The 27,158-nt window shown below is 31.5% G+C and overlaps 4 protein-coding genes across 5 annotated transcripts in view; 2 read left to right on the top strand and 2 right to left on the bottom strand.

The window, feature by feature from the left end:
• The first annotated feature begins 5,795 nt into the window (after positions 1-5,795).
• LOC105254968 (nucleolar protein 16) lies at positions 5,796-6,827 on the top strand. Its single transcript, XM_011263981.3, has 3 exons — positions 5,796-6,014; positions 6,263-6,581; positions 6,655-6,827. Exons 1-3 carry the CDS (start codon positions 5,908-5,910, stop codon positions 6,787-6,789), a joined length of 561 nt encoding a protein of 186 aa, XP_011262283.1. The 5' UTR covers positions 5,796-5,907; the 3' UTR covers positions 6,790-6,827.
• An 803-nt stretch (positions 6,828-7,630) lies between these two features.
• LOC105254969 (fumarylacetoacetate hydrolase domain-containing protein 2) lies at positions 7,631-16,774 on the bottom strand. 2 transcript variants are annotated; one of them, XM_011263982.3, is made up of 7 exons: positions 16,499-16,774; positions 13,479-13,640; positions 12,495-12,530; positions 8,883-9,099; positions 8,268-8,602; positions 8,103-8,190; positions 7,631-7,830 (listed from the first exon to the last, which is right to left on the bottom strand). In XM_011263982.3, exons 1-7 carry the CDS (start codon positions 16,627-16,629, stop codon positions 7,768-7,770), a joined length of 1,032 nt encoding a protein of 343 aa, XP_011262284.1. In that variant the 5' UTR covers positions 16,630-16,774; the 3' UTR covers positions 7,631-7,767. The 2 variants fall into 2 exon arrangements, with proteins under 2 accessions (XP_011262284.1, XP_011262285.1); XM_011263983.3 differs by lacking the exon at positions 12,495-12,530 and having other exon boundaries at positions 16,499-16,768.
• Positions 16,775-17,141: 367 nt separating this feature from the next.
• Positions 17,142-19,482, bottom strand: LOC105254970 (39S ribosomal protein L35, mitochondrial). The gene is made up of 4 exons (XM_011263984.3): positions 19,306-19,482; positions 18,132-18,294; positions 17,842-17,982; positions 17,142-17,702 (listed from the first exon to the last, which is right to left on the bottom strand). Exons 1-4 carry the CDS (start codon positions 19,334-19,336, stop codon positions 17,471-17,473), a joined length of 567 nt encoding a protein of 188 aa, XP_011262286.1. The 5' UTR covers positions 19,337-19,482; the 3' UTR covers positions 17,142-17,470.
• LOC105254971 (MICOS complex subunit Mic60) overlaps positions 19,344-27,158 on the top strand; it is a 53,514-nt gene continuing 45,699 nt past the window's right edge. Inside the window, 10 exon segments of the mRNA XM_011263985.2 lie at positions 19,344-19,505; positions 19,858-19,943; positions 20,401-20,469; positions 20,646-20,858; positions 20,941-20,984; positions 21,259-21,366; positions 21,448-21,470; positions 21,472-21,659; positions 21,756-22,167; positions 22,333-22,467. Coding sequence (XP_011262287.2) covers positions 19,461-19,505; positions 19,858-19,943; positions 20,401-20,469; positions 20,646-20,858; positions 20,941-20,984; positions 21,259-21,366; positions 21,448-21,470; positions 21,472-21,659; positions 21,756-22,167; positions 22,333-22,467 — 1,323 coding nt within the window. The 5' untranslated portion in view covers positions 19,344-19,460.

Raw genomic sequence — 27,158 nt, 5'->3', positions numbered from 1 at the left:
CGCTGCCGCGACTAGAAATTAATGGAAGCCATGATCTCTCTTGTGATATCTTCCAAATCCTCCTTGATATCGCTATGAATACGTCGCCTTGGATTAGAATCGGTCAAATTATATTCCAGCCTTAAAAGGAAGTCCCACGGGATCACTTCGTCGCTCGTCGGTTTGAATGAGCGTAAACTCGCTGACACACTTGTACAAACAAGATTTTTTATTTAACGAATCAATGAATACGAATGGTCGCGGAAATAAAAGTGATTGAAATAATAATGATGAATCTTTTTCAATCATTTACGTCGAAATTGAATCGAAATTATGCTCATTTCATATCTTTACACTACATCAGTCATCAATGTGCATAAGCTAATTCAACTGAGTAGATTTATCAATAAAGATTAAGAATTGTCTAAAGCTTTACTTGTTGTATTGCAAAGCTGTATATAATTGATATATATAATTGATGTATATAATTGATTTAAGATAGATGCAAAAAATTCGTGGATATTTTTATAATTTAAAAAGTAATAAATTTTTAACTGTTTAATGACTCGTAACATGGGCTCTATCCTCTTTCTCTTTTTATAAGCTGTGTATGGGTTTATTATCATTCGCCCAGCGACCTTGAGTAGTGACGTAAGAGACACAATATTATCAAATTCTTTCTCTACATAGTCAACCTTGGCAATATAAACAGTACCGCGATAATATTTCTGACTTACGATCATTCGCTCAGTGGGTCTTGAGCAGTGAAGTAGTGATGTGAGACGTATCATATATTATCAAATTCTTTTTCTGAACACAGTTACAAGTACAACGAGGAACTTTTCGTGAATGAGTGTAAGTGCAATGAGAAATTCAAATGAGTGCAACGAGGATTGAAGTGCCAATGAGAAAAAAGCGAAGAAAGCAAAAGAAAAAAGGAGGTTTTGGAAGTGGATCAACACGATATGATGTAAGTCATTAATATAAATTATTTATCACATTCATTATTTATTATATTGTTGCGTTCCCGCGTCCCGTCCCGTTGAATTCTTTCGAAGAAGATCGCCGTGCGCGTTGTATAGATGTTGTTATAAACAACGACTGTTAGAGAGTCTGATTGTGAGCCCAGCTGTCAAGTTGTGGGGATCCGCGTCTATTTGTGATCTTTAAATCGCGTTACTATTTACGAGTGCACGAGCGTCAGCGTATGCCGATTGTGTCACGCGCGTTCGATATATATCGTTCCGTGGATGCAACAATATATAAATTATCTATCAATAGTATATATATTCGAAATATCTATATTTCTCGTTTTGTTTTATTTCTTTGTGATTTAATAGTGATTTAATAGTGATTTTAAATTGTAACATATATAATACATATACTTATAAAAAATATTCCATTTTATTTTAAAACATTTATAAAACATTTATAAAGTTTTTTATTAATTAATATTTTCAGATACTTCTTATATTTTATAAAACATTTCATATTAATATATTTATTTAAATATTTCATGTATAAAAAGATAGAAATTTTTTATTTATCGTATTACTAAACGTTTATATCTAAAAATTTTTTATTTATCGTATTACTAAACGTTTATATCTAAAAATTATAAATTATTTTGTAATTACAGAATTTATAATATTAAAATATATATTTAAAAGTAAAAATGTAAAAATTAATTGCGCGCAATAATTTTAAAATCAATTATTTTGAACATTGCTTTATGTATATTTTTTCTTATCCTTTATATTTTTATTTATCGTTTATATTTGCAAATTTAAATTTATATAGTAAATTACAAAATAAATTTCACAAAATATATTATATATAAAATTATATATAATATAACCCTCCCATGGGGTACACCTTGTCGCGGTGGGAGGGCTTAGTACTTGGATGGTACCTTTAGATTTATCTTAAATTTTTCTATTTATGATAAATCTTAAGGTGCCTGAATGGGAAGCTAAGTACCCTTTCGCGTCGTCGATGCCGTTAACGTGCCGCGGACGGCAGTCGCTTCGTTACCGCGTTTTCGCGTTGTAATATTCTCGCGTCGTCGCGTTTTCCGAAACCGGGAGTGTCGTACAAAGTATATATATGTATATTAAATATGTACATCGCGCGACCAAATTTTTAATCATACCGAATTAGTGCGGGAGTGCCGTTTAGTATCGCGCGTTAACAACATGAGAGGAGGAGGAGGCCTGGGAGAGGCATCTTGCATCGGCGGAGCAACCTGATGGTGAATATTTATTATTTATATGTCAATTGGTATAAATTGTACGCATAATAATTCGGTCTTATTATTTAAATGAATTAAAGAGAAAATTGGAGAAAAAAATTTTTATAAAAGTCATATAAAACTTTCTATTTAAAAAACAGTTTCAAAAATTTATAATTTTACACATTGGATATAAAATGCCGTGCAATAAAAATTTTTTAAAATATTAATTGCATTTTGTTATTATAACAATTGCATTAATAATTGCATTACCATTATTATAAATGAATTTTATATTTGTATGTTACAGACAACTAGCTTCGATAACAACAACTCCGCTGTTGCGCATCAGTGCCGGTGAGTGAAAAAAACTTTTATTTAATTTTAAGGTAACGGATTGGTACAGATTGCAGATGTACATAGAGAAAAATGTATACTGTATTCAAGTAAATATTATTTATTTTATGTATATCATAAGTTTGTATAAATATATCACTGCAAATATATCACAAGTTTACCACAAGCATTAAATTTAATTGAATATATTCTGAATTTTAATAAGTGCAGTATTTTAGTCAAGAATATTAAATTAAAACAAAAATTTGGTTTGCTTACTACAAGAGTTGACGTAAAGTAAGTTTGACTTTGCTTTGATACAATTTTACAATATTCTTGAAGAGAAAATAAATTCTTATTTTGAGTACATGATGATGAGATTTTCTTACACTTGTGATGAGTATATTTTAAAATTATTATCAAGAATATATTTTTTGTTGAAGAAAACTATTACTTAAAAAAGAAAAATAAACTGAGTAATCGCTTTTCTTGGCAGTAGAATGATATTTTTCTCTGTGTAGATATAGATGTAGATGATAGATTGTAAATAAATCCGTTGCCTTAAAATGGATGAGCTAGGATGGATTAAATAAAATAAATTAAATTAAATAATTAAATTAAATTAGTTAAATTAAAGTAAATTAAAGTAAATTAAATTAAATTAAATTAATTAAATTAAATTAAATAAGCTTAATAAGTTCTTTCGAACTTACACCTATTGCTTTACACCTAAGCAGCATAAGTTCTTTCGAACTTACACCTATTGCTTTACACCTATTGCGAAAATATATTGAAATATTAATTAAAAAAAGAAAAGATCAAGAAAAGATTTTTTTGTAAAGATTTTTTCTAATTTATTAAATAAAAGACACGCATTAACAATTATCAGTTTTATCAATTTTTGATGCTAATTTATTTTTATAATACGCACTTATTTTTTAATAGCTCATCCATCGTAGAATTTGTTTGTAGATATTGTTTTTAAACTTTACTTTAACTTAATATAAAGCCAAATGATTAATTAATTAAATAATTTGTAATATGATAAATACACACATTAATTTTATATTTTATTATAAAATATAATTTATAGAAATTCGTAATAATTTGGCTTTATTTCAATTAAAATAAAGTTATATTCAATATTTAACGAACGAGCGTTATTAAATGAGCGTAGATATTTCACGCTTTTTTGCCGGTAATTATCCGGCAAAAAAAAGGAGTAATTATCTCCTCCTTCGATCTCGAAAAATGATTAATAAATATTAAAGATCAGTTTACTGCTAATTAAGAAGATTTATAGAAGAAATATGATTAAAAATGTTTTTAGTCCACAGCAGGCATTTTGTGTTTCTAAATAAAAAGATATAAATATGACAATGAATATAGAAAAATATTTATTTCTTTATTTATTGTTTATCTTTGAATATTACAGTATATTTCACGATTGAATAATTTATTTACTATCAATTCACATACTAAGTATCTTGTTATACAACTACCGGCGTTTCGTGCACATAGCACGGAACAAAACCAGAAATTGTGCACATTATATATTACCCTCTGAGAACATTCATGGACATTGGCTTTGTAGTTCATGTTCACGTTTTCAATATCCATAGAGGGAGTATCGCTTTTAGGGATCGCCTAAAAGCAGGCCATGACATCTCTCAGTCTTCTCTCTGGTTGCACATTAAGGTACAATTTCATTGACGCTAGAAACCAGCGGCAAATTAAACTCACTAGACTTTCTCTAGATATGGCGTCAATAAAATAAAGTTCAAACAGTTTCAACTTTTTCAGTGTGTAAAGCGGCCTTTTCATTGACGCTACTTTTTAGCGTCAATGAAATTGCACCTTAAAGTTGGCAGCCCTACGATATAGGCTGTGCAGCACTGCGCGTATATAAAATAAATTTGAAATCGCTTCTAGCCTAACCATCTTCACGCGATCGACTTTATTTGAATTGCACGGCATCGCATCGAATTATGATGCGGCGCCGATTTGTTCGAACGTAATTCGGGACATCGCGATGCTGTATAAGTGTCGAATGAGCACGAATTGTCACTCAAATATGATAAATCACATCTACTCACCGTTCACCGGCTGTTCCACAGGCCGCTCCACTCGCTCGCCTCGGGACGTCCAATTCCGATCTTTATGCGCACAAACTCACACGATATCATCAACGCGAACGCACGACACTTTATTCGGCACTCCCAATATTCACTTGTATCCGATAATCATCATCAAGGGCGCAAATAACGCGACGCGACTTCGCTCCATCTTCGCGATCGCGCTATCACTGAACTGTGAAAAATAGCTGTCGCGCACTTTCACCGACATATTATGAAAGTCGCGCGATCATCCTTGGACACTTTCGACGCTCTTTCACTCGCGATATTCGTTTAAAAACGGTTAAAAGACGCGAAAAATGCGGACGTACGACGATCCGTGTAACTGCGTATGACTCCGATTCACGTATGACGCGTATGACGTAGCAGTGACGCGTATGACGTAGCAGTCACGCGCCAACATGGCGGCCGAACCACTGCGCATTCGTTTCTGCGTACTGGTTCGGCCGCCATGTTGGCGTGTGACTGCTACGTCATACGCGTCATACGTGAATCGGAGTCATACGCAGTTACACGGATCGTCGTACGTCCGCATTTTTCGCGTCTTTTAACCGTTTTTAAACGAATATCGCGAGTGAAAGAGCGTCGAAAGTGTCCAAGGATGATCGCGCGACTTTCATAATATGTCGGTGAAAGTGCGCGACAGCTATTTTTCACAGTTCAGTGATAGCGCGATCGCGAAGATGGAGCGAAGTCGCGTCGCGTTATTTGTGCCCTTGATGATGATTATCGGATGCGAGCGAATATCGGGAGTGCCGAATAAAGTGTCGCGCGTTCGCGTTGATGATATCGTGTGCATCAAGATCGGAATGGGACGTCCTGAGGCGAGCGAATGGAGCGGCCTGTGGAACAGCCGGTAAACGGTGAGTAGATGTGATTTATCATATTTGCGTAACAATTCGTGCTTATTCGACGCTTATACAGCATCGCGATGCCCCGAATTACGTTCGAACAAATCGGCGCCGCATCATAATTCGATGCGATGCCGTGCAATTCAAATAAAGTCGATCGCGTGAAGATGGTTAGGCTAGAAGCGATTTCAAATTTATTTTATATACGCGCAGTGCTGCACAGCCTATCTCGTAGGGCTGCCAACTGTAAGGTGCAATTTCATTGACGCTAAAAAGTAGCGTCAATGAAAAGGCCGCTTTACTGATTCACGGTGCATACGCATGCACACACGTGCGAAGTCATAAACATTGAGCGCGTATTAGGAATATCGGGAGGATGAAGATTAAGAGAATTAGGAAGCTGAAACGTAAGAAGAAGTTCAATCCGAATGTGAGTCGAAAGAGGCTGCGAAATAAGTTGCGAAAACTGCCAAATATCTCGTGGTGAGTTTCTTAACCTAACTTATGTATAACTCAGAATGTGCAACAATATTATCGATGTATATGAAAATTGTTATGATATTAAAATATTTAATAATAATTAAATGTTAAACTCTACACAATTAAACAACTAATTAATATAATAAATATTAATCATTCATTAAAGTATATAATAATTATTAAAATTGTATAGAGGGAGATTAGATAGAATTTTGATTAATTAATATCTTATTTCTTATTAATATCATTAGTAGTCAGATAAAGGAAGCATGGACGTGTACGAAGTCTACGCGAGTCAATTTGAAGGAAATGGGTTTGGCATATGATTCAAATGAAACGGTAAAAATTCCTAACACGAAGCGTGAAAGGTTGGAGGAAGCCAGAAGAATAGTTAAGGAAGATGAGAGTTTGTCGGATCATGATGCTGAAGATGTAGCTCCAATAAAAAATCACGTGATGGAGAAGTTGGAAGCTGAAGCGAAAGAACCTCGAGAGCGTTTTTTCAAGTTACCGAAAGGACAGGCACAATTTTTAACTTATTTGATTAAAAGATACGGCGAAGATTACAAGGTGAAATACTTTTTGTTGAAAAATCATTACTGTTAATAATACAATAAATTATTTCTATATATATTCTTTACAGGCAATGTCAAAAGATAAGAAGAATCATTATCAATTGACTTGGAAACAAATACGAGCCAAAATAAAAATGTTTAAAGGCATTCCAGAACAGTATAATGAATATATTCAAAATGACAGTGTAAAATTAATATCATAATTTATATCGTAACTTAAATAAATGTAAGTTTTCTTTATATCGTTTATATATATTTAGATTGCATTTGATGCTGTGTACATGTAAGTCAATGACAACTAAATTTCATATTATAATCTAATTTATTAAGAAACAGATTGTCATAAAAATTCACATATATTAGTGGTACAAATTATATTATTTTAAAATAATATAATTGATAAATAATATTTATATGAGGTAACAGAAAAAAGTAATCAATAATGTTGACATTCTTTGATTATTCTTTCATCTAAATCATTTTATATGATTTTGAGGATTATTTGATAAACAAAAGTGAAATCAGATATCACTACTTGTATTTATCATTACTTACAAACATGTTTATCTATTTTTATATTGATAAATATTGTAGAGATATATCACTCAATTGAATATAAATATCTCAAAATATTCGTCTAATTTTCATTCAAATTCTCCAAGAATACTTTAGAAATCATTTAAATATACATTGTAGATATACGTGCCAATTTTTACAATATTTGTAATGTTTAATAATAATCGAACATAAAATTTCAAAATAAAATACAAAACAACTGCTAATATAATTCATTAAAACATGTAAAAAACTATTATTATTTAAAGATTAGATTGAATGAGATAAAATAAACACACAGTAGGAATAATATGACTTTAATTATATAAGTACATAAAATACGTGACACATAGAAAATTAGTGCTGCTGTGTTATCAATGTTGCTAGGCGCGCTTGTGCCCTGAGCGAAGAATGGCGATGCTGTTACCTACGACATAAACATTTGCAATCATGTTGAAATCATCGATGTTGTTCGAATACGTATTCCTGTATCTGGATCAGATACAGGAATACGTATAGCCTTTGGGATGATTCAACGTCATTGCGAATGTCGATTCCCGAAAGGACGTCCAGTCTTGTGAAGAAGTTTTGATAACGCTTTCCAAAGGCATACTTGGTTTCTTAGATCATATTACTTTGTTTCTCAGACGACCCAGACTCTCGATCTCAGTTTCCAATACATCACCACGCTAAAATAAGTAGATGAATGTAGAAAAGAAGAGGCAAAATGCGTTTTACATGTGAAATATAATTACATATTTATATAACGAGATGTTACATTGAAATCTCTCAAGAATAATTGATTGATTAATGAATAATTAACCGTTATCCTTATTTATGTTATTTGAAAGTGGCTTAGCACATGGAGAATGCAATATATTCTTTCGCGGTTTGCTTTTTTGAGAGGCTCCAGTGTAATCAATTAATTTTATTTATAATATATATAATTATAATGATATACCTGTAGGTATTCTGGTGGATTGCGTGTGTACCCCACACCTGCAGGTGTGCCAGTAAGAATTACGTCACCTGGTAACAGTGTCACAAATCTGAAAGTTCGATTAATATCGTTATTGCGTGATCTGCAATCGCTCGTTGTTGATGTATCACCTAGAAAAATACAGACTGCGAAAGATAAGCGACTATTTCTTGGGGCTTGAAGATAAGTTCATTGGTATTGCCATTCTGCTTCAAATTGCCGTTCACCCATGTTCTCACGGACAGATTATTGATGTCAGATATCGCTTCCTTGGTGACAACAGCTGGGCCCAGCGGACAGAATGTGTCCATCGCTTTGCCGAGAAGAAATTGGCCACCGTTTCGCTTCGATTTCTGCCAATCACGCGCTGACACGTCCTGGGCCACTGTATAACCGAAGATGCAGTCCTCGACGTCGTCATTGGTGACGCTCTTACATTTCTTACCGATCACTATCGCCAGCTCGGCCTCCCAATCAACTTTCTGTAAACATTCCCGGCGTGTTCTACATAACATTATTTATCGCGTAGTCTGTTTTACTTCAGAATTCTTCTGCGTCAAAGAGACAAGAAGTTACATAATGAACGAATGACACATAAATGAACAAGTGAATAGGATTTCTAGGTATTCAAGCGGCTTCTCAAGAAAGTTGTGACATAATCTCGGGTAAACTTAAAGATACACAATTCCAGACATAATAATGAAATTGTCCTTCGCATAATAATGCAATCTCCTTCAAGGTGACCCGATAACATCCACTTACGTCCGAGATCTGTGGCAGCAGGATGTTGTCGCGCGGCCCGATGATGTTGCTGGGAAATTTGCTGAAGACTATCGGGCTCTCCGGAGTCGGTAAACCTTGCTCTTGACAATGACCACTATAATTGAGGCCAATGCAGGCGAGTTTGTCCATACGCGTGATTGGCGCCAGAAAGTTGACATCGTTCTCGGGTATGATGCTCCGTCCCTCGGCGACTATTCTGTAACCATTGTTAGCCGAGTCAGAAATAGATATTAGAATCGTCTGATAGAAGTTAATCAACTCGCACGCGAGGTAAAATTTAGTTAAATATATTTTTTCCTCACGCGAAAAAAATAAGATGATAGAGAATAAAAGGGAAAAATGGGGAAGTTTCATTATATTTGCAGGCACAGAAATTTGCGTGCGTTTGCTGCTTTGCATGAGTTTGTTATTACCTCATAATCGTAGGCAAAATGCGGCTTTGTGTGCTAACAAACAGATTCCTCCATTTTCAAGGGAAAATAAAGACTGGCGATATTAAGCCGTGTAACAACATCAGTTTAGTGCTTCAGAGGCTAATCTTTTGTCGTTAATTTTGTATTACTAACAGAAAAAAATATGTCAAATCAAAATTTATATACCTAAACTATCGCGTTCATTGTTTCGTATATACGCAACAATTTATAATCTTCTTAGAAGAATTTAATAATTTTAAATTTCAATAATATTATATCTTATTTCAATATTATAAATGTCATCTCAAGAATATATAATTATTTAATTCTACTTTAAGAAAATTATAATATTTGATTTAAAAATGTTATTTTCTATCTAACATTGTTTCTTTTCCATTCAAGAAAATTAAATCTTAAATCATAAGAATATATTTTTCTTGATTGAACTATATAAAATGGCTTCATTCAAATAGGCAATTATTCAAACAATTATATTTTTCTTTAATTAACGCAATATAATCTTATTTCAAGATTTCCATGTTAAAACTAAATATATTTTCAAAACAAGAATGTCTTATTTTCTGTGAATCGATAAACCATCGACACGGGTTTGCGGTTTACGTATTTCTTATAACTCTGCTATTTCCGGTTAATTGTATATTGAAACATGTGCAAGTATTTTTTTCTTTTTTTTTAATATGAATATATTTTTTTGTCGAGATTATCTTTACGGAGGCCAAATTACGTAAAGAAACGTAACATCGCGTGAGTGGTTTTAAATTCTCGTCAAGTATGAACTATGACGTGCTGTATGAGCGATTTTTCTCATTTAACTTAAATTTTTAGATAATTGGTACATCCTATACGAATTCTATCACTGAAATCATCTTTTGATTTTTCTTAACAAATACATATCAATAACAATATTTATCACAAATCAAAAGATCGTATTTTTAAAAATAAAAATAATAATATTTTTGCATCAATTTTTTCTACATATTTTATTTTGCTTTTTAAAGGGATATTGCTCAAATCTTCCTGTAAAAGATTACAATTCTGGAAAAGAACTAGAACTACAATATATATAAAAGCTCAATAATAATTTATAAATATAATAATTTTTTTGTGTGTATATGTTTTTTTAATTATTTAGTTTTCATAGTTTGTAATCCCCTAGTTCAGAAATTATACAGCTCGTCATATAATCTTAAAGTACAAGCAATAGCTTTAACAAGGCTAAATTATTATAACATTACACCTAAAAAATATAAAATGTGCGATTTTTTAATTAAAAAAAATATCTATTATAAATAAAATGGAATTCTTTGCACAGAAATGTCATGCTTGCATCTGTGACTCACGCAATTTTAACTTCTACACACATATCAGCGAATTAGCATCTTTATTGTTTGTCACAGTTGCATTTAAATGTCAAATGTCATCGTGATAGATTATCAAATTAAAATAAAGAGAAGAGAAAAACACGCTATAATCATTTAATTTTTTTAAAACGGAAGATACAGTCTGTGTAAAAGTAAACAATTATAAATAATGCTTCATTCGAAATACTATTGTTTTCACTGATAATTTTTCAATTGTACCAAAGAATCTTGAAAACTCGCCAATTGGCAGCGAGACAAGAGGGGCGTCAGTTTATATCAAATGTATCTGATTCAGAATCGATTGCAAATTGAGGTAAGATTGTTGTCAATTGTTGAACGTAAAGATATGTTATAGAAAAAACTCTAAAGTTTTTCAATGATACGATATTGGAAACAAAATAACAGATACAATCGATGGAGACAGTGGACTCTTGACAAGATTTAATTGAAATCGATAAATCAAACAGCCAGGAAACATGCAATACTATGTAATATGAGATGCCACGTGATAACGCGCGTGACACATAGCAATTTTCTACTAATGATTGAAAATAATCCCACAGACACACTTATAATTATTCATCGAGAAAGATACATTCGGTTTTTTTCCAATCTGTTGGGCTACTCTCGGGAGAGTATACACAAATCGTTCACGAGATTCGAATAATGATTCTGAAAGAAATGTTAACAGAGTGTATATTTAAATCTTGGAAATAAATTCCGTGAAAATTCTATGATTTTTTAGATAGTTTTCAAAATTCTAAATAAAATTAAAATATTATTGTATATAAATGCAATTTTAAAATAAGTATATTTATTGTGCGTGAACTCTTATACCCTAACATAAATAAAACATTTTAATATATTTTAAATCTAAAAAGTTCCATATTTTTTATTAAATATATTTTTTAAAATAAAATATTAATTTATGTATTGAATAATATACTAGATCTCAGTAGCAGTACTAACAGATTATTGACCACTTGCAATATAAAAAAAATTATCAAAGAAGCAATTTTTAAAAAATTTTCCGAGTCCCAATAAAATTCCGATTTTTCAGGATAAAACGAAAATCCCTGAAAAATTCAGATTTTTCTCGAGAGTATACACTTTGTTTAAGCTGATTTTCCAATCTATTTACGGACCATTTAAATTGGATTACGTCCAATACGGATTTAATTCATTAATGGGTTTTTCAATTAATAAATCTGATTAGACTGTCAAATCATTGATAATCAACAGCAATCTGATTTGGACGCGATTTTCTCATTATGCAAAATTTTATTATTACGTAATCGTCGTCGTAACATGTCAATTACCTTGTATACCATGCGATTACACATTCAAAAACTTCAAAGATAAATTATGTACGCATAAGCGTTTATTTCGATATAATGAAAATTATTCATGTACATAAATTATCCGTCTAGCATGGATGATCTTGTGCCTTAAGATGGTACAGAAAATTATTTGAGTACTTTAAATATTGTGCAAATAATTTATCTAAGTATTTGCTTAGTAAAAAATGAATATTAAATAATAATTATATTAAATAATAATGAATGGAAAATTGGATATATAAAGTGAGTAATTTCGATGAATAGGCTTAATTGATGTAACGAAGGTGCGGCTTTTGATATAAAATTCCATGGAATTTTCGATTGAAAAAGAATAACGATATATCACATGTAATGTGTGCATGAATGTATATACCATATATAACATGATAAGGGAAGGGAGAAAAGAGAAAATTAACTACTCTATATCACACGAATCGAATTCCGAAAGCCACCAACCTCTCTACTGCCTTCCTTAGGTCGATATGGTCATCCCTGATGAAACAAACGTTCACGATAAGATCAGGTAATTTTTTCTCCTCGCACACCCGATGTGTAACATATCATATTATTATCCCAGCAAACACCAAGTAACATTATATAACTGTTAGTTATAATTTCCCACTTAACAATATAACTGTTACATGTTATATAACTGTTATGTATTAAATAATTATATTATTGAGTATGAAATTATACTCAACCAGGTAGAACATGAAACTCATAACAACATCATTATGACGTCCTAAAAGTCACCTAAAAGTCACCTAAAAGGCATTTTAGAAAAATAATGATATCATAATGATCGCATTTGATATACTTTTGACAATGTTTTGGTGACTTATTTTTTATATTAAACAATTCTAGCGAATTTTGTTGGAGAATATATATACTTCGCGTATGAAATCTTAAGAATCAATCATAATAATATCATTTTATATATATATATATATATATATATATATATATATATATTACGCAATTACTTGTTCATTTAATTATTCATGTATATTTTAATTATATTTAAACAACATAATATTTTTAAAATTATATAATGCGATTATTGAACTTAAAAATTTATTATTCTTTTTGTCATCTTTAACTCATTTTTTAATCATTTTTGTTTAAGTGATAAATAAAATCATGATAACGTCATAATGATGTCATTATGAATTTCATGTTCTGGGAACTAACAATTATATAACTGAAATATTAAATTGTTATACTTGAAATATTAAAGTTCAAAGAAAAGTTTGCAATATAACTGGGGCAGATCAAAGTTCTAATCATAATTCCAAGATAAAAGACTGATTATCTGCTATCGCGGTTACAAATCATAGTAAATAGTAAATATTTTCGTAATAGAAATCGCGTAATACACAGACATATCTGTGATCGATTGGCACATATCGAAGGATTCAGTTGTTCAAACCACTCTCCTACCTTTTAGCCTTTTTGAGAAGGTCGTCACCGCCCTCGAGGAACTTTCTCAGCGTATTTGGAATTCGTGAATCAACTGCTGATACGGCAATGATATCGCCTCCCTGTTTCAGCTGGACCCCAAGATGTTGAGGGCCCCCGTTCTTGCCTGTGAATTGAACGAACCTGGGAAAATGAAATAAAATAAAATGCCATATCGTAATCGAAATAGATCTGCTATCGAAGTGGGAATTAATAGAATTAATCAAGTTTTATGTGTCGCACACATGTGATCTGAAACTATCTAAATATATATATGTTCTTTTTATCAATTTGTGTTTGTTTCACGAAAGCAAGTAGCGGTTACTAAAGCAGACAGAAATAAAGAAGCAATAAATTATATCCCAGAGAAAGTTTATTAATTTTATGATAAGAAGAAAAAATTTTAATTTTTTTTGGTGAATTTTATTATACATATAATGATATCGTTTTCCTGCAAGATGAAACATTTCTACAACAATGAGAAAAAAATAAAAATGATTCATTTGATAATAGCATAATTTTATATGTAGGAGTTTTTTAGTACTTCAAAATATTTTTAAAAATTTTTTATTTTTTATCATTTCTCGACCGTTTAATATGTTTATTTATCCTTTTCCATTATAATCTAATCGCCCTTGTAATGTCGCGTCATATTATTTTGTATCAATCGTTGAGATATTGAAAAAGATCCAAAAGAGATCGAAACATACGTTTGCCAATATACACTCGTTAACGAAATTATCGCATAAGTAATTTCATATCAAATTTTCGCATAACTTCAACTAGGTATAACTGCATCAAAAATGATCGTATTTGAAAAGTTTTCTTTTCATTCTCAAGCTTAAAATTTCTATTTTAAAAATCATTTGATAAATTTTTCAAATTTTGATGTGTTGTAACTCCGCGAACAAAAATCGTACAAATTTCATTTTTTTTTTAAATTCACACATAAAAGTCCTTATTTTATGATTATCATGAAATTTGCGAAAAAAATTTATTTCACTCCGTGCAATGCGTCAAATTATCCAATTTTTTGGAGACGAAATACGTCCTTATTTTTAAGGAGATGACGAGAGGGGGGGGGGTGGATCAATTTTAAATCTGACAAATGATTTTTAAAATAGAGGTTTTTTAAGCTTGAGAATGAAAAAAAAAAATTTCAAATACGACTATTTTTGATGAAGTTATACTTATTTGAAGTTATGCGAAAATTTGACATGAAATTACCTATGCGATAATTTCATCAACGAGTGTATTTGATTTATTTTCAAAATATAGTAATAATCGTCGAGATACATTTCGAAATCGAAACAAGATTTAATATTATAGTGCTATAAAGATATTTTTTAAATTAACATTTCAAAATTTATTATTTTTTAATAGTAAAAAAATAGTATTTTTTAATATTAGAAAGTGCATTATATTTTACTAACATTAGAAAATTAATAGACACAATCTGTTGTATGATTTTCGACAGAGAAAAATGATATTTTCGCATTTGGATAATTTAGCACATAAGGATCATAATTAGGGCTGTTAATTTTTGACAATTTTGAAGAATTACAGTTTTGGAGAACTTCGAAATTAACTTTGAACTTTCATTTAAGATCTCTTAGAATAAGCTTCACAGCTTTGAAAAATATATTTCTGGCGAATTCAGAAAATGCTAAAAATATTGTAAATAAAAAGAATTAATTAATACATATGCTTAAAAATATATCGTTATTTCTAACTATTTTGTAACAATTTGTAACTATTTTTTAAATTATAATTTTTAAATTATAATTTTAAAGTATTAATGTAATATGAAATATTATATATTTAATATAGAAAAGTTTTAAATTTAAAAACTCAAGCGAGAAAGAGGGACGCGATTCTTAATGGAAAAACATAAATATAGACCTTTCGCAATATTGTTATATTAATAATTATATAATTTAATAATTATATGATTTTTTATTTGCTATGCAAGAAGATTCATTTATATAAACGAAATTAAATACACATAAAGTAGTTAAATACACATAAAGTAGAATGCACAAATTATAGAAACGGTCTAAAAGTAACTATGTTAGAAAAGTCACACAAGTTAAGCGAGTTACACGCAAACTGGCATATTCTCGTGTTAACACGTAATAAATAATATATAAAAATTCTGATCAAAATGAGGACAATGCGCAGTATTTTAGAATCATTAAAATGAAGCAATGGTATGAGTAAGAATAATTAATATTATACTATTAATAATATTAAATTTTGATCGTTTCGAAGTTTCGAAAATATTTCAAAAGTATTTCCAAGTTTCGAAAATGTTTAATATTAAATTTGATTTTTCGAAGTTTCAAGAATTTTAAATTTTCGAAAATTTTTTTATCTTTGAAGCTATCTTCGAAATTTGACATTCGAATCTGCACTAAAATTGAGAAGCAATAGTACAAATAAGGATAGTTAATATTATACTATTAATAATGTTAAATTTTAATTTTTCCAAGTTTCGGGAATTTCAAATTTTTGAAAATTTTTTTATCTTTGCTTTATTTGAAGCTCCGAAATTCGAACCTAAAATTAAGTAACAATAACATAAATAAGCATAGTTAATATTATACTATTAATAAAACATTGAAACGTATTAATAAAATGTTAAATTTCGATCTCTCGAAGTTTCGAACATTTGTTTATTCTTGAGACTCCGAGATTCGAATGTCAAATTTCGCTTCACAGGTAATCACTCAGCTTTAATTATAAAAATAATAATAAATAATAATTATAATAACAACGACTAAATCACAATTTTGACAACGATAAATACAAAAAACCAATAAATAAAAAAAAACGACAGAAAGTACAGTTGTTTTTCCTATCTAGATGTTTCAAATTATTGAAATTATCATTTTTTTCTTTTCTTCATGCGTGAAAAATTCGCCGGCAAAACAATTGACGCCCAATCGAATTACGGCGCTGGATCGAAGAGGGGGAGTGGGGGAGAAGAGGGTTATGCTTACCTCATATCGAGCGCGCGGCTTGCGGAGAAATTTCTACTGGCGACGACGACGGCGAGATTCGGGTTACCCTCGCTCTTCCCAAAGGTCAGACACGCTCTACCGAGCAGTCGCAATTTTCCGCGATACGGCATTTTGTTATCACCTCTTGAAGTAATATGTCGCCTGATAATCGACAAAAATAGAGAAAAAATTAAGTCGATTGCGATAATTTTTTCGCAACACGTACACGCTCCGCGAAGGACAAATCGCGACTAAAAGGCATCTACATCTACATTCACTCGTAAGCTCTCGACACCGCGCAGCGGGGGGGGACCTACGTGATCACTTGGTTGGGTCGGGTTAGTTTAAGTTAGGTTAGATAATTCCACTTTCGAAAGCTGCCTGTCGATCAATGTGCCGAAAAAAAAAAAGAGACCAAAAAAAATGCTACTGAAATATGTATATATCTCCTGAGGAGAATCTATGTAATTTTTCATGCAATTGTGGGACGTGACATATTGTGATATCTTATCGCACTTTGCAGCGATATCGATTGATAAAAAAATTCCGACATCTGTGTCGAGATATAAGAATGTCACATATGTTGGATATTAATATTTTGCGCTAATTAAGAGCATCTATAACTATAGGGATAACTTGTGTATCTCGATCAGCTGTTTCGCTGACAGACAATGGAACACATGTTTACAAACTTTAATAAAACTCGACGACTGTATTACAGCATATTTTATTTATCAGGAATATGTATCTATACATAATTATTATTATCTATATAATGATATCTACGTAATATTATCTGCATAAGTCATTTTATAATAAATTCAGAGAAATTAGATTTGATGCATAAAACGAACACACAATTATATAACTCAGATGACAACATTGTTTGCTGATGACAACATTGTTTGTTGATGATATTTTTTTCAAAAGTTGCAATTGTAATAATTGGTAGTATATAATATGGGCAATTAATTAAGCTAGTGGTCTTTTTCGAGTTAAATAGAATCCTTCTCGTTCATGATACGGTTCGTATGGATCGTCAACATAATAATGTCGTCTTTTCCAGTACTTGCATACCATCTTGTCTAGCAATGTGCTCTGCGTGGAATTACAGAATACATGTTGTTGCAATCTCTTCTTTCTGGCGGACGATTTCCTCCATAGATGTTTTCTTCGACCAGCTTTTGTCCTAATCCAGATACCCCTGCAATTTTTTATTTATGTTTTATTTAAATTGATTTTGTCTCGAGTTTATTATGTATCAGGAATTTTAATATGCAAAATATGCAATATTTTTAAATTTTAGATTATTATAACGCATTAAATATATCTTAAAATATTACCAATTTAATCTATAAAAGCGTTTTAAGACCGTCTTTACGGTTTTCCGCTTTCCTTTTCTCAGAGAAAATTTAGTGACTGTTCTTATTGGTACATTAATAGGCTCTGCTGGCAACGCTAGACAATTTTCTGTCACTGCATAACTGGAAAGATAATATTTTTTTATAGATGCATATATTATTATATGATTATTTTAAAAAATAAATTATTATAAAAAGTGATGTATAAATTATTGTAAAAATTAATTAAGTTATCCTAGTACATAGGTTATTTTAGCGATATTATATATTACTTTAGTAATGTTTTATGTTGTACTGGATTAATAGCAGCCCACTTTTGGACAGCAAGTGACAATGCTCCAAAATTTCTGTACTGAAGAATTGTAGAATTGAAAAGGGCATTACATCTTGAAGCAATAAAGGTTACATTAGTACTTGTCGCTTTTGCTGCAATTCCTGAAATGAGTAAATGCAGGAAAACATGAGTGATGCAGTAAAATATGTATTTACAGGATACAATATTTTGAAAATGTTTGGCGAAATCTCTTTTTTTGTGTGTTCTGAAGCACACACACATGCATATACAAATATTTTTTTATCTGTTGTATAAATATCTTCATCCACATGTATATCTATCAAGTGTATTTAACAGCAAACTACAATATGTGAGTAAATTCAAGCACAGATTTTTATATATTATATTTTTATATTTATATGTTAGATAGAATAATATATATATAATTATATATTATATATACAATATAATTACATATTATATATAAAAGTATATATTATAACACAGTATTATTAATACATAAAAGTATATATTAATAATTAAAAATTTGAAAAATGTATATTAAACATATAATTATATTAATATAAAAAATTATTACAAAATAATATATCAAAATACTTTTATAAAACGTTATTTTAATTTAAACAAAATCATTATACTAAAAATAAACTATTGCATAAAATAGTTTAAATTTCCTACAAAAAATAATATTAAAAAAAATTGTGACACTTTAAATTTGTAGATTAAATTTGCTTCAAATAGAACCATTTTAACCAAAAAAATCAAATATATATTATATCAAATATATTATATATATATTATATCAAATATATTATACGTTATATAATGTTATATATCATATATAAAAATCTGTATAAACTCGAGAAAGAAAGCCTCGAGGTCCTTTCGGGATAAACGAGCTTCAGACTCGAGATACACGATTGAAACGCGCGCCACAAGAATTTCGGATTCCGCGCCGTTCCTCGTGTCCAGTCATGGCGGTCGCACGAGCAAAGACACATAACCTCTCGACGTCGCAGATCTCGTCGTCGACGTCGCGACGCGACGCGAAATCGGGAAATTGACAGCGCGTCGCGTAACCGGCGCGTGACAGATCCCGGTGACGCGCCTGGCCGATCGCGCGATCAGCTGTTCGACTCGCGCGTACCCACCTCGCAGCGCCGTGCTCGCCACACGCAACATCCTTCCTTTCCGCAGTTCCGTCCGTCCGGAATCCGGAATATCGGGCCAGCGACCAGCTGTTTTGCACCGTCGTTCCCTTTCTCCCCCTCCCGCCTTTCGGCAGCCTGACCGGCCACCCCGAAAGATGTTCCGAATTGGATTAAAATTTCCGTGCAACGGTCTAACTCGGGTACGTAGAGCGAGAGGCGAAAGTTTGCGAGTAACAGGTCGAGTCGAGCGGATTCTTCGTTCTCGGGAAAAACGCGAGGAGGTAGCAACGTTGCCCGCGACTCGATGTCGTCCAGTGTCGCGCGCCAACCTTCGATCGCCTCTTTCGTCGGCTGTTCGAGAAATCGACGACGACGGGCGCGGAGGATGCCCGCGACGGCGACGTCGACGTCGGGGGTCACCAGTGAACGATCTGAAAAATCTCGATCGCGACGTTCGCGCGCCTCGAAAGCCTTGTGACAAAGATGGTGACACGGGTTATAAGAGAGCTTACATAATTCCAGAAGCCCTGACTCTGTTCGTTGCTCTTTCAGGTCAAGAAACACGGCTGCTCCAGGTTATATTTGACAGCCAGGTACCATGAATCGCGAGCACGCGTCAAATGCGAGCCGGAAGGGAGGTGAGTTCCTCTTGACAGCGAATTTCGACGATGACAGGTGCTGTCAAAAGTGTCACTCAATATTAAGATTACATTTTATTAGCCTTGGAATATTTATTTCCACTTGTTTGTCATCGATTTCACACGTTAATCTGTGCGGTGAGGTTATGTTCGATCATGATTTATCTTGAATAAAAAATAATAGTAATGATTTTATAAACATAAGTCTGTATTTATGCACCTTTCTCGTTATATTTGAATGATCTTGAATTATCTAGACTTTACTGACCTTGCAGAACATTGCTGTAATATTGCGGCAATATTGCAATGTTACAACAATATTAATAATATTCCTGCAATATACCATGCTGTATGGGTTTTCACTTTTGACAAGTAATATGTATAGATATTTTTATTTAATATTATTTTGATATAATTGTGTATATTTTTTATTTTGGTTTTATTATATTTTTTTTAGGCTATGCAAGGATATCAGACTTACGTCCAGGTTTACTGGACCTAAGTATTCGACCGCACCGCCAAAAAGGTACCTGAAATATAAATTTGAAAATATTTGGCATGTTATTTTTAAATCGATTAACGCATGTTGCAATCATTTTTGTCAACTGTTTATATAATTTTGGCTGTGTATTATATTGTAAGGGAGAAGATTAACTGATTTATGAATTAATTTATTTCAATTGTGCTCTTGGTTTGTAATAGTGAGAAAAGTCGAGGATCAGGAACATTGATAACTTTAGGAGCTGTAACAATAGGTACTTTAGGAATATTAACTTATGTAAAGCAAGATCCAGAAGTTCGAGCTACTCTCGAAGGATGGATTCCTGGTACGGATAAAGCCATTCGAATTATCTTTCAAGAGGACTCTAGCTATTTCGATTTTGTACTTACATTCTTCAAAACATTAAAGCAGACGTAAGAAAATAAAACATATATGATGTTTAATAATTGTTAATGATTATTTATTTCATTAAAGTGAATAAATATTCTTTTGCAGGATTCTGGACTTGTTCATCAGTCAAACATCAAAACCAGAACCAGGTCAGGAAAGATTAGATTGCACAAAACTTATAGAATACATACGTGAGTCCCATCCCATATATGTAATTCCTAATTCCATTCCTGTTTTCATGTCTTCCTTTTTTACATTTTTTATCCTTTTCTCTATTTTCTTACATTTATTCCTTTAACTCCTTTTTACAACTTTTTAAAATTAGATCTAGTATATAAAGTATGAAGCTTAATTAAATTCCTTAAATTGTACATATATAATATTCCCATTAATCTTTAACAATCGCATGTATGTATACTGTAGCACCCAAGCCAGTTTTTAAACCACTCGTCGAGAAGAAGGAAGCGCCTATTAATGAGAATTATGCCGAAATTCGCGTTAGTAAAGAGAAGGGTGAAAAAGTAGACGTTGGTACGTTGGCATACTTTTCGAAATTATTTCACATACGACTTCTTTCTATACAAATTATTAAATTACTTATATTTTTTATAGTGGTTGAGAAACCAACGCCACCTCCCACAAGTGTACCCCCAGGAATTGATGCCGCAAAATCTCGTCGAACTAGAAACGAATTGCGGCGAGGCCGCTGCTAAAGCTATCGCAGCATATCATAAGGCAGTGTACGCACTTCAAGACTACAATCGGGATGTTATTAAAGTGATTGAGAGTAGTGGCACTACGATAAGCGGAACCGTTTGGCAAAGGTGATGATCGTACTTATGTAATATGTAACGATGTACTTTTATGTAATCGTCTCACGCTTTATTTCTTTATCTAATAACTGAATTTGTACTTGGTAGGTTAAAAGAAGCGACGGAAAAGAGGAAAGAGACGGTACAGCAAGCGGAAGAGCACGCGAAAGATGCGTTGAATTCGCTTAAGCGCATGTACAATTTAATTGATGAGTCCGTGTTCGAAGCGCCCGCACATATGAAGACGGCAGCGAGACGGAACGTTAGGAAAATTATGGACGATGTGGACGAGGCGAAAAGGAAGTACACCGAAGAGTTGCAGAGTGGTAACCTTGTCGAGCGTTATTGGAAGCAGATTAAAACGGCGCGGGAAGATTTTAACGAAGAATTGCAAATTCTGTTCCCTAATATAAATATTCATGACAAGAAACTATCTGTCAGTGAAGAAGCCTTCGATTTATTCGTCCTGCATATGTATCACAAAGTTAACAATCTACAGAAAGAGTTGGAAAAATTAAGGGTGCGTTGTCAATATTTTTTCTTCAACAGACACACAACTCTTTCTTTAAATTTATATCTCTAATTTCTCTAAATTCTCTAATTTCTCGCATTATTAAAGCGGCCATTTTCATACGAGATTAATATTGTATAACGATATTTTCATGAAATAATTATTTGATTGCAGACAGTCAGTGAGACTAAAGTGAAAGCGGCATTAAGAGCGGCCGGAGAAGATGCGACTCAAGAAAAATTGGATGCGTTAATTTGTCTTGCAGTTAACCAGGAGAAGCTCGTGCTTGAAGACAAATACTCGAAAGAGGTAGGAAATTTTTTTCTCTGTGTTTTGAATTTGATGTATGAATCATAGATGGACTTTTATCTGCAGAAGAATATGAAATTTTAAATTAACATTTCAAAAGAACTGAATTATTAATTAAAATATAAATTATTACTATTTTTCACATATAATTAATAAATAATTAAATAAAGAAAATAATATTATATATATATATATAATATATATGTAATATTTTTTTCTTTATTCAATAATTATTTATAAATAATTGCAATATAAATTATTATTATATATTTATTATATTATTATATAAATTATTATTATATTTTTAATTATCGATTTATAATTCGCCAATTATACATATAGGGTGTTTCTTAATAAATATGAAACATTTTAGAAGATGATTCTTTGTCAAAATTAAGGAGGGTTTTTCATATAAACATATACTCCTACATCATACATAAAAATTAGGTTTTTATTTTTTTCTCAAATTTGAAATAAGTTAAGGAAATGAAACTAGTGGATATTTTCTACTAATAAAAAGGTTATTTATTAATATATTTTTCAGTCTCCTATATTGTTATAAAGAGACGAAACTAGCAACCCCAATTTTTTATTAGAACTTTTTAATTGACTGGAATATCATCTAAAAATATGCATTAAAAAGTTTGATTTACTTAGAAACTTTTATTTCATAAATTTTTTTCATAAAATCAATAGTTTTCAAGAAAAAAAATAAAACGTTATCGTGCACAGCACGATGCTAAATAGCATAGATTTTGAATTACGAAAAATTAAATTTTAAAATAAAAATAAAATTAGAGTAAATGTTGGAAAAATTGGAAAACAAAATTATAATAAAAATCTAAAAAACCTAATTTTTATCCCCATTTTTGAAGGAGTGTAACTCCACAGGGAGGGATGTAGGTATACATGTTTAATTTAATGCTTAATTTTCGATAAAGAATCATCTCCTAAAATTTTTCGCACTTATTAAGAAACACCCTGTATACGCAAAACGTTATTTTATCGCATTTTTACCTTTATATATACCTTTATGTATTCTACTTTTATATATTCTACTTTTATATATTTTACTGTAGAAAAGTGTTGATTGAATTCGTTTATAACATGCGTATACACGTTTATTGCGAGAAAAGCAATATACTCGGGAGATACGATCGAAACGATTTCAAAGCACGATGTTTGATACGGGAATCATGCTCTACATCCTATCTGTGTGCTTTCACGTTTCTATATCCGTTTTTTTTTCTTGTGTATAAATTGCAAATAAACGCGAGTTTTAGCATCATTATCAATGTTGTTCTATTCGTTTGCATCGAGAAGTTCTATCATTATGATAGGCAGATAGACACGCGAATTAAAGTGCAAATTAAATAGTGCAAGGTGCAAGGCTTTTATTTATTGAATTATTAATCGAATACTATTATTGGGTCGCGCGATAATAATTGTAATTGAATTGGTGGATTTTTTTTTATTTTTTCAAGAAAATTTATTTCGCGGGAAAAAAGCGAAAGGGATAAAATAAAGGAGGGTCAGTTAAAAGCATACCTCGCTGGGGATTGAAAGTGCTTAAGTTGTAAAGTGGAAGAATAGAGAGATCACGATGATAAAGCGCGGACTTTCATTATAAAAGCGTCGGAAAATAATGGAAAAAGGAAAGTAACAATGGGTCACACAATGATTCGTAATCGCTTACATCACGCGCACTTTATGATGCTTTTTTTTAAAAGACTACTCAAACCAGTTGGAGCGCGCATAAAATAATATTCGCGTGCTGTTTAAGCAAAGGCATAAATACATTTTACGAAATTTTGCCGGTGATGCGTCTCTCCCAGAGTCTTTTAATAATTCTTTGTTCTTTGTATTTTTTTTTTAATCCAGTTTTTTAAATCAAATATGATCGATAATCTAGGTTGATTTCCAATAGAAATGACGTTCAAATCGGATCATCATATTTAATACAAAACTATCTTCAGGTCAGATCGATATGTCATATTTTACTTGCATATGATGGATTTTAAATTAATTAAATTGATTAAATTTTTAGATTGATTAAAATACACATATAAAGACATATCAATTTAAATATTAATCTAAAATTTAAAAATACATAAAATCTAAATCAATCTAAAAAATATATATATTTTTAGATCTTGTATAATTTTTTAGATTAATATATCCTTATTTTAATTGATCTAAAAATTTAATTAATCTAAAATTCATCTTATACAAAAGTATGGAATATATAAAATATATAAAATAATAATGCGTGTCGATTTGATCGAAAAGATTAATTCAAAATCTAAAAATATGGAAAATATAAGATATGAATTTTAGAAGCAGTTTATATATATTTTATATATTTTTAACTTTTAGATTAACGTGTCACATATATAACGTGATATATTCTAATGTGGCATGCTTGCATGCAGGATGCTTCCCCTGGAGGCTGCAGCGCAGCCTCCCTTCGGCCGTTTTATTTATTTCCATTTGGCCGGACGCCAATATTTCGACGGCAGCTCGGCGATATTATTCCCTTAGAGTAGACGGCGTTTGTGCCGTATGCCACTGGCGTAGGTATCCGTCGAGGAACCATTATGACTTAGTGTCCTCATAGTTGTCCGACAGCTCTTTTCCGTTCTTCTCTTCTTTATATCCCTGTCCCCCTCTCTCCCTTTCTCACCCCGCTTGTCCATCTCTCTTTCCCTTTTACTCTTCCAAGCCGAATATAAATCTTGTCGGATCGATCCGACGTGGCGAGCACGACCTTTTGTTCTCGTTTCGGACGGGAACAGCGGTGTCCTCTAATTGCTATTTGTCTACGAGCTTCCGGTACCGCTCGTTAACGTCCGGCCGAATATTTCACCGTTAATGCATCGCTCGCGGCGATATCCCCGCGTCATCCATTAAATCACGTGTATGGGGGCGGAATTAATTAATGGAAATCATTGTATAATTTGTTCATAAGTTGTCGCTAACAAACGACCGTTCATTTCGCGACAGTCGATACGAATTATCGGGGCGAAAGCGACGAAAGTGTGCTGTCGTCGTCGTTATCGTCGTCATAGACTTTATTCGAGCTATTCTCTCATGCGTCATTTAATTAACGTAGCTTTGCCACGAAAAACAACTGGTTGTCCTCGTCTGTCCGGGCGACTTCGAATGTTTTCGCCCTCGAAAGTCGAGGTAAAGTTGCGCCGCAAATCATCGGGTGGACCAAACGGTCATGGTAAAAAGGGTTTACATTTGAACAACTTGAGTCAACTTTTTTCCCGAATGACTCGGGAAGAAGTTAATTGTTATTGTTGTTATTTTCATCTGGAGAGTAAAGTTTTGTAGTCACGTTGGAAAATATTTCGAGTGGAAATTATTACTTTTTCTTAAGTTTTTACAGTCTTAAAGATTTTGATTACTTATAGTTGCACAAGATTCCAGACAAGACAATATTCGTAAAAATATTGAAAATTTTCGAAAACTTCAAGCTTTTCTTGATCTTGAATGTGTGTAGCAAAAAATCTTGTTTTATATCGTGTCTTGCATTATTTCGATTTTATTAAATATTTTATTAAATTCTCATTTAATATTCGACAATTTTAAAATAATATTTATCATAATCTTTATAATATAATTTAAGATTTATAATGAAGATGAATTTTATATAAAATTTTATATTGTTTATTTCGTGTGTATTAATTGTATATTTTGTGAGTATTCATTGATTCTCTATAAATTCATTAATATAAATTCATTAATATAATTATTTTTATTTATCAAATAAAATTTTTTAAGTATGTATACAATAATAATTTTCTTCTCATTTAAATTGTAACTATATATATTTTAGTTTATATTCATATTTTTTTTAATTAATAATCTTGACAAGACCAGTAATTTTTTTTGACAATCTTACAATTAGTTTTGGTATTGTCTTGATTAATTAAAAATCTCATCTTGAATCTCGTCTTGTCTGGAATTTTAAGATAAGATGGGACAATAGACTTCATATCTCGTGCAACTCTACATATATAATTAATAGTAATTTTTCATCATTTGTTTCACTCATTATTTTTCATCATATTTTCCCAGAGCATATATTATGGGTGAATGTAATATAAAAAAAATCAATAACATAGCCATTGTCTTTATTACATGCGCTTGAATAAATAAAAAAAGGAATAAATAAAGCTTTCTGTGAGTAAGAGAGTAGTAAGAATACATCATATATATGAATACGATCATATGGAGAGCTTGAAAAATTCAAGGTTCCTTATCTACCGCCGCAGTTTGGGATTTTCAGGCTTGGTCGTAGGTATCTTTATGATAGTATACCTGAAAGTTATTTACCGCGGCAGACCTGAATTATCGATGAAACTTTTTGCTGCGATTTGTTTTATTCCGCGAGCAAGCGAGGCTTATCTTCCTTTCTCCCATCGCGCCTGGAAATAAAAAATGAGCAGCGAGAGGAACTCCGTCCGATCCATTTTCCATGTAACTTTTAAAGCTCATCGTCGAGCCAAAGTATCGCCGATAATTTTACCAATTGTCGACCGCAAAACAAACTATCATTACGTAATTAAGATTTATGCTACAGAAGCTTTTTACGATAAAAAGTTGAAAAGCTTTTTAATTTCATTAGAATTCTTCGCGGAAGAATCCGGCAAAATTTTTTCACTGGAACTCGTATTTTAATT

Source organism: Camponotus floridanus, unplaced genomic scaffold, assembly GCF_003227725.1.
Source record: "Camponotus floridanus strain SB8 unplaced genomic scaffold, Cflo_v7.5 scaffold29, whole genome shotgun sequence".
NCBI lineage: Eukaryota > Metazoa > Arthropoda > Insecta > Hymenoptera > Formicidae > Camponotus > Camponotus floridanus.
Note: the sequence above shows the minus strand (reverse complement) of the source record. Positions and strands in the feature narration are given on the sequence as shown.

Bases quoted from the DNA above. Each gene is read 5' to 3' on its own strand.
- LOC105254968 (XM_011263981.3), top strand. From the start codon at position 5,908: ATGAAGATTAAGAGAATTAGGAAGCTGAAACGTAAGAAGAAGTTCAAT. The intron at 6,015-6,262 runs GTGAGTTTCTTA...TAATATCATTAG, and splicing joins AAACTGCCAAATATCTCGTG to TAGTCAGATAAAGGAAGCAT. The intron at 6,582-6,654 runs GTGAAATACTTT...TATTCTTTACAG, and splicing joins GATACGGCGAAGATTACAAG to GCAATGTCAAAAGATAAGAA.
- LOC105254969 (XM_011263982.3), bottom strand. From the start codon at position 16,629: ATGCCGTATCGCGGAAAATTGCGACTGCTCGGTAGAGCGTGTCTGACC. The intron at 12,531-13,478 runs GTAGGAGAGTGG...TTGTTTCATCAG, and splicing joins CTTCTCAAAAAGGCTAAAAG to GGATGACCATATCGACCTAA. The intron at 8,191-8,267 runs GTCTGTATTTTT...TCGAACTTTCAG, and splicing joins ATAGTCGCTTATCTTTCGCA to ATTTGTGACACTGTTACCAG.
- LOC105254970 (XM_011263984.3), bottom strand. From the start codon at position 19,336: ATGTTGCGTGTGGCGAGCACGGCGCTGCGAG. The intron at 18,295-19,305 runs GTGGGTACGCGC...TACTCATTTCAG, and splicing joins GGCGAGCACGGCGCTGCGAG to GAATTGCAGCAAAAGCGACA. The intron at 17,983-18,131 runs GTAATATATAAT...TTATCTTTCCAG, and splicing joins CAACATAAAACATTACTAAA to TTATGCAGTGACAGAAAATT.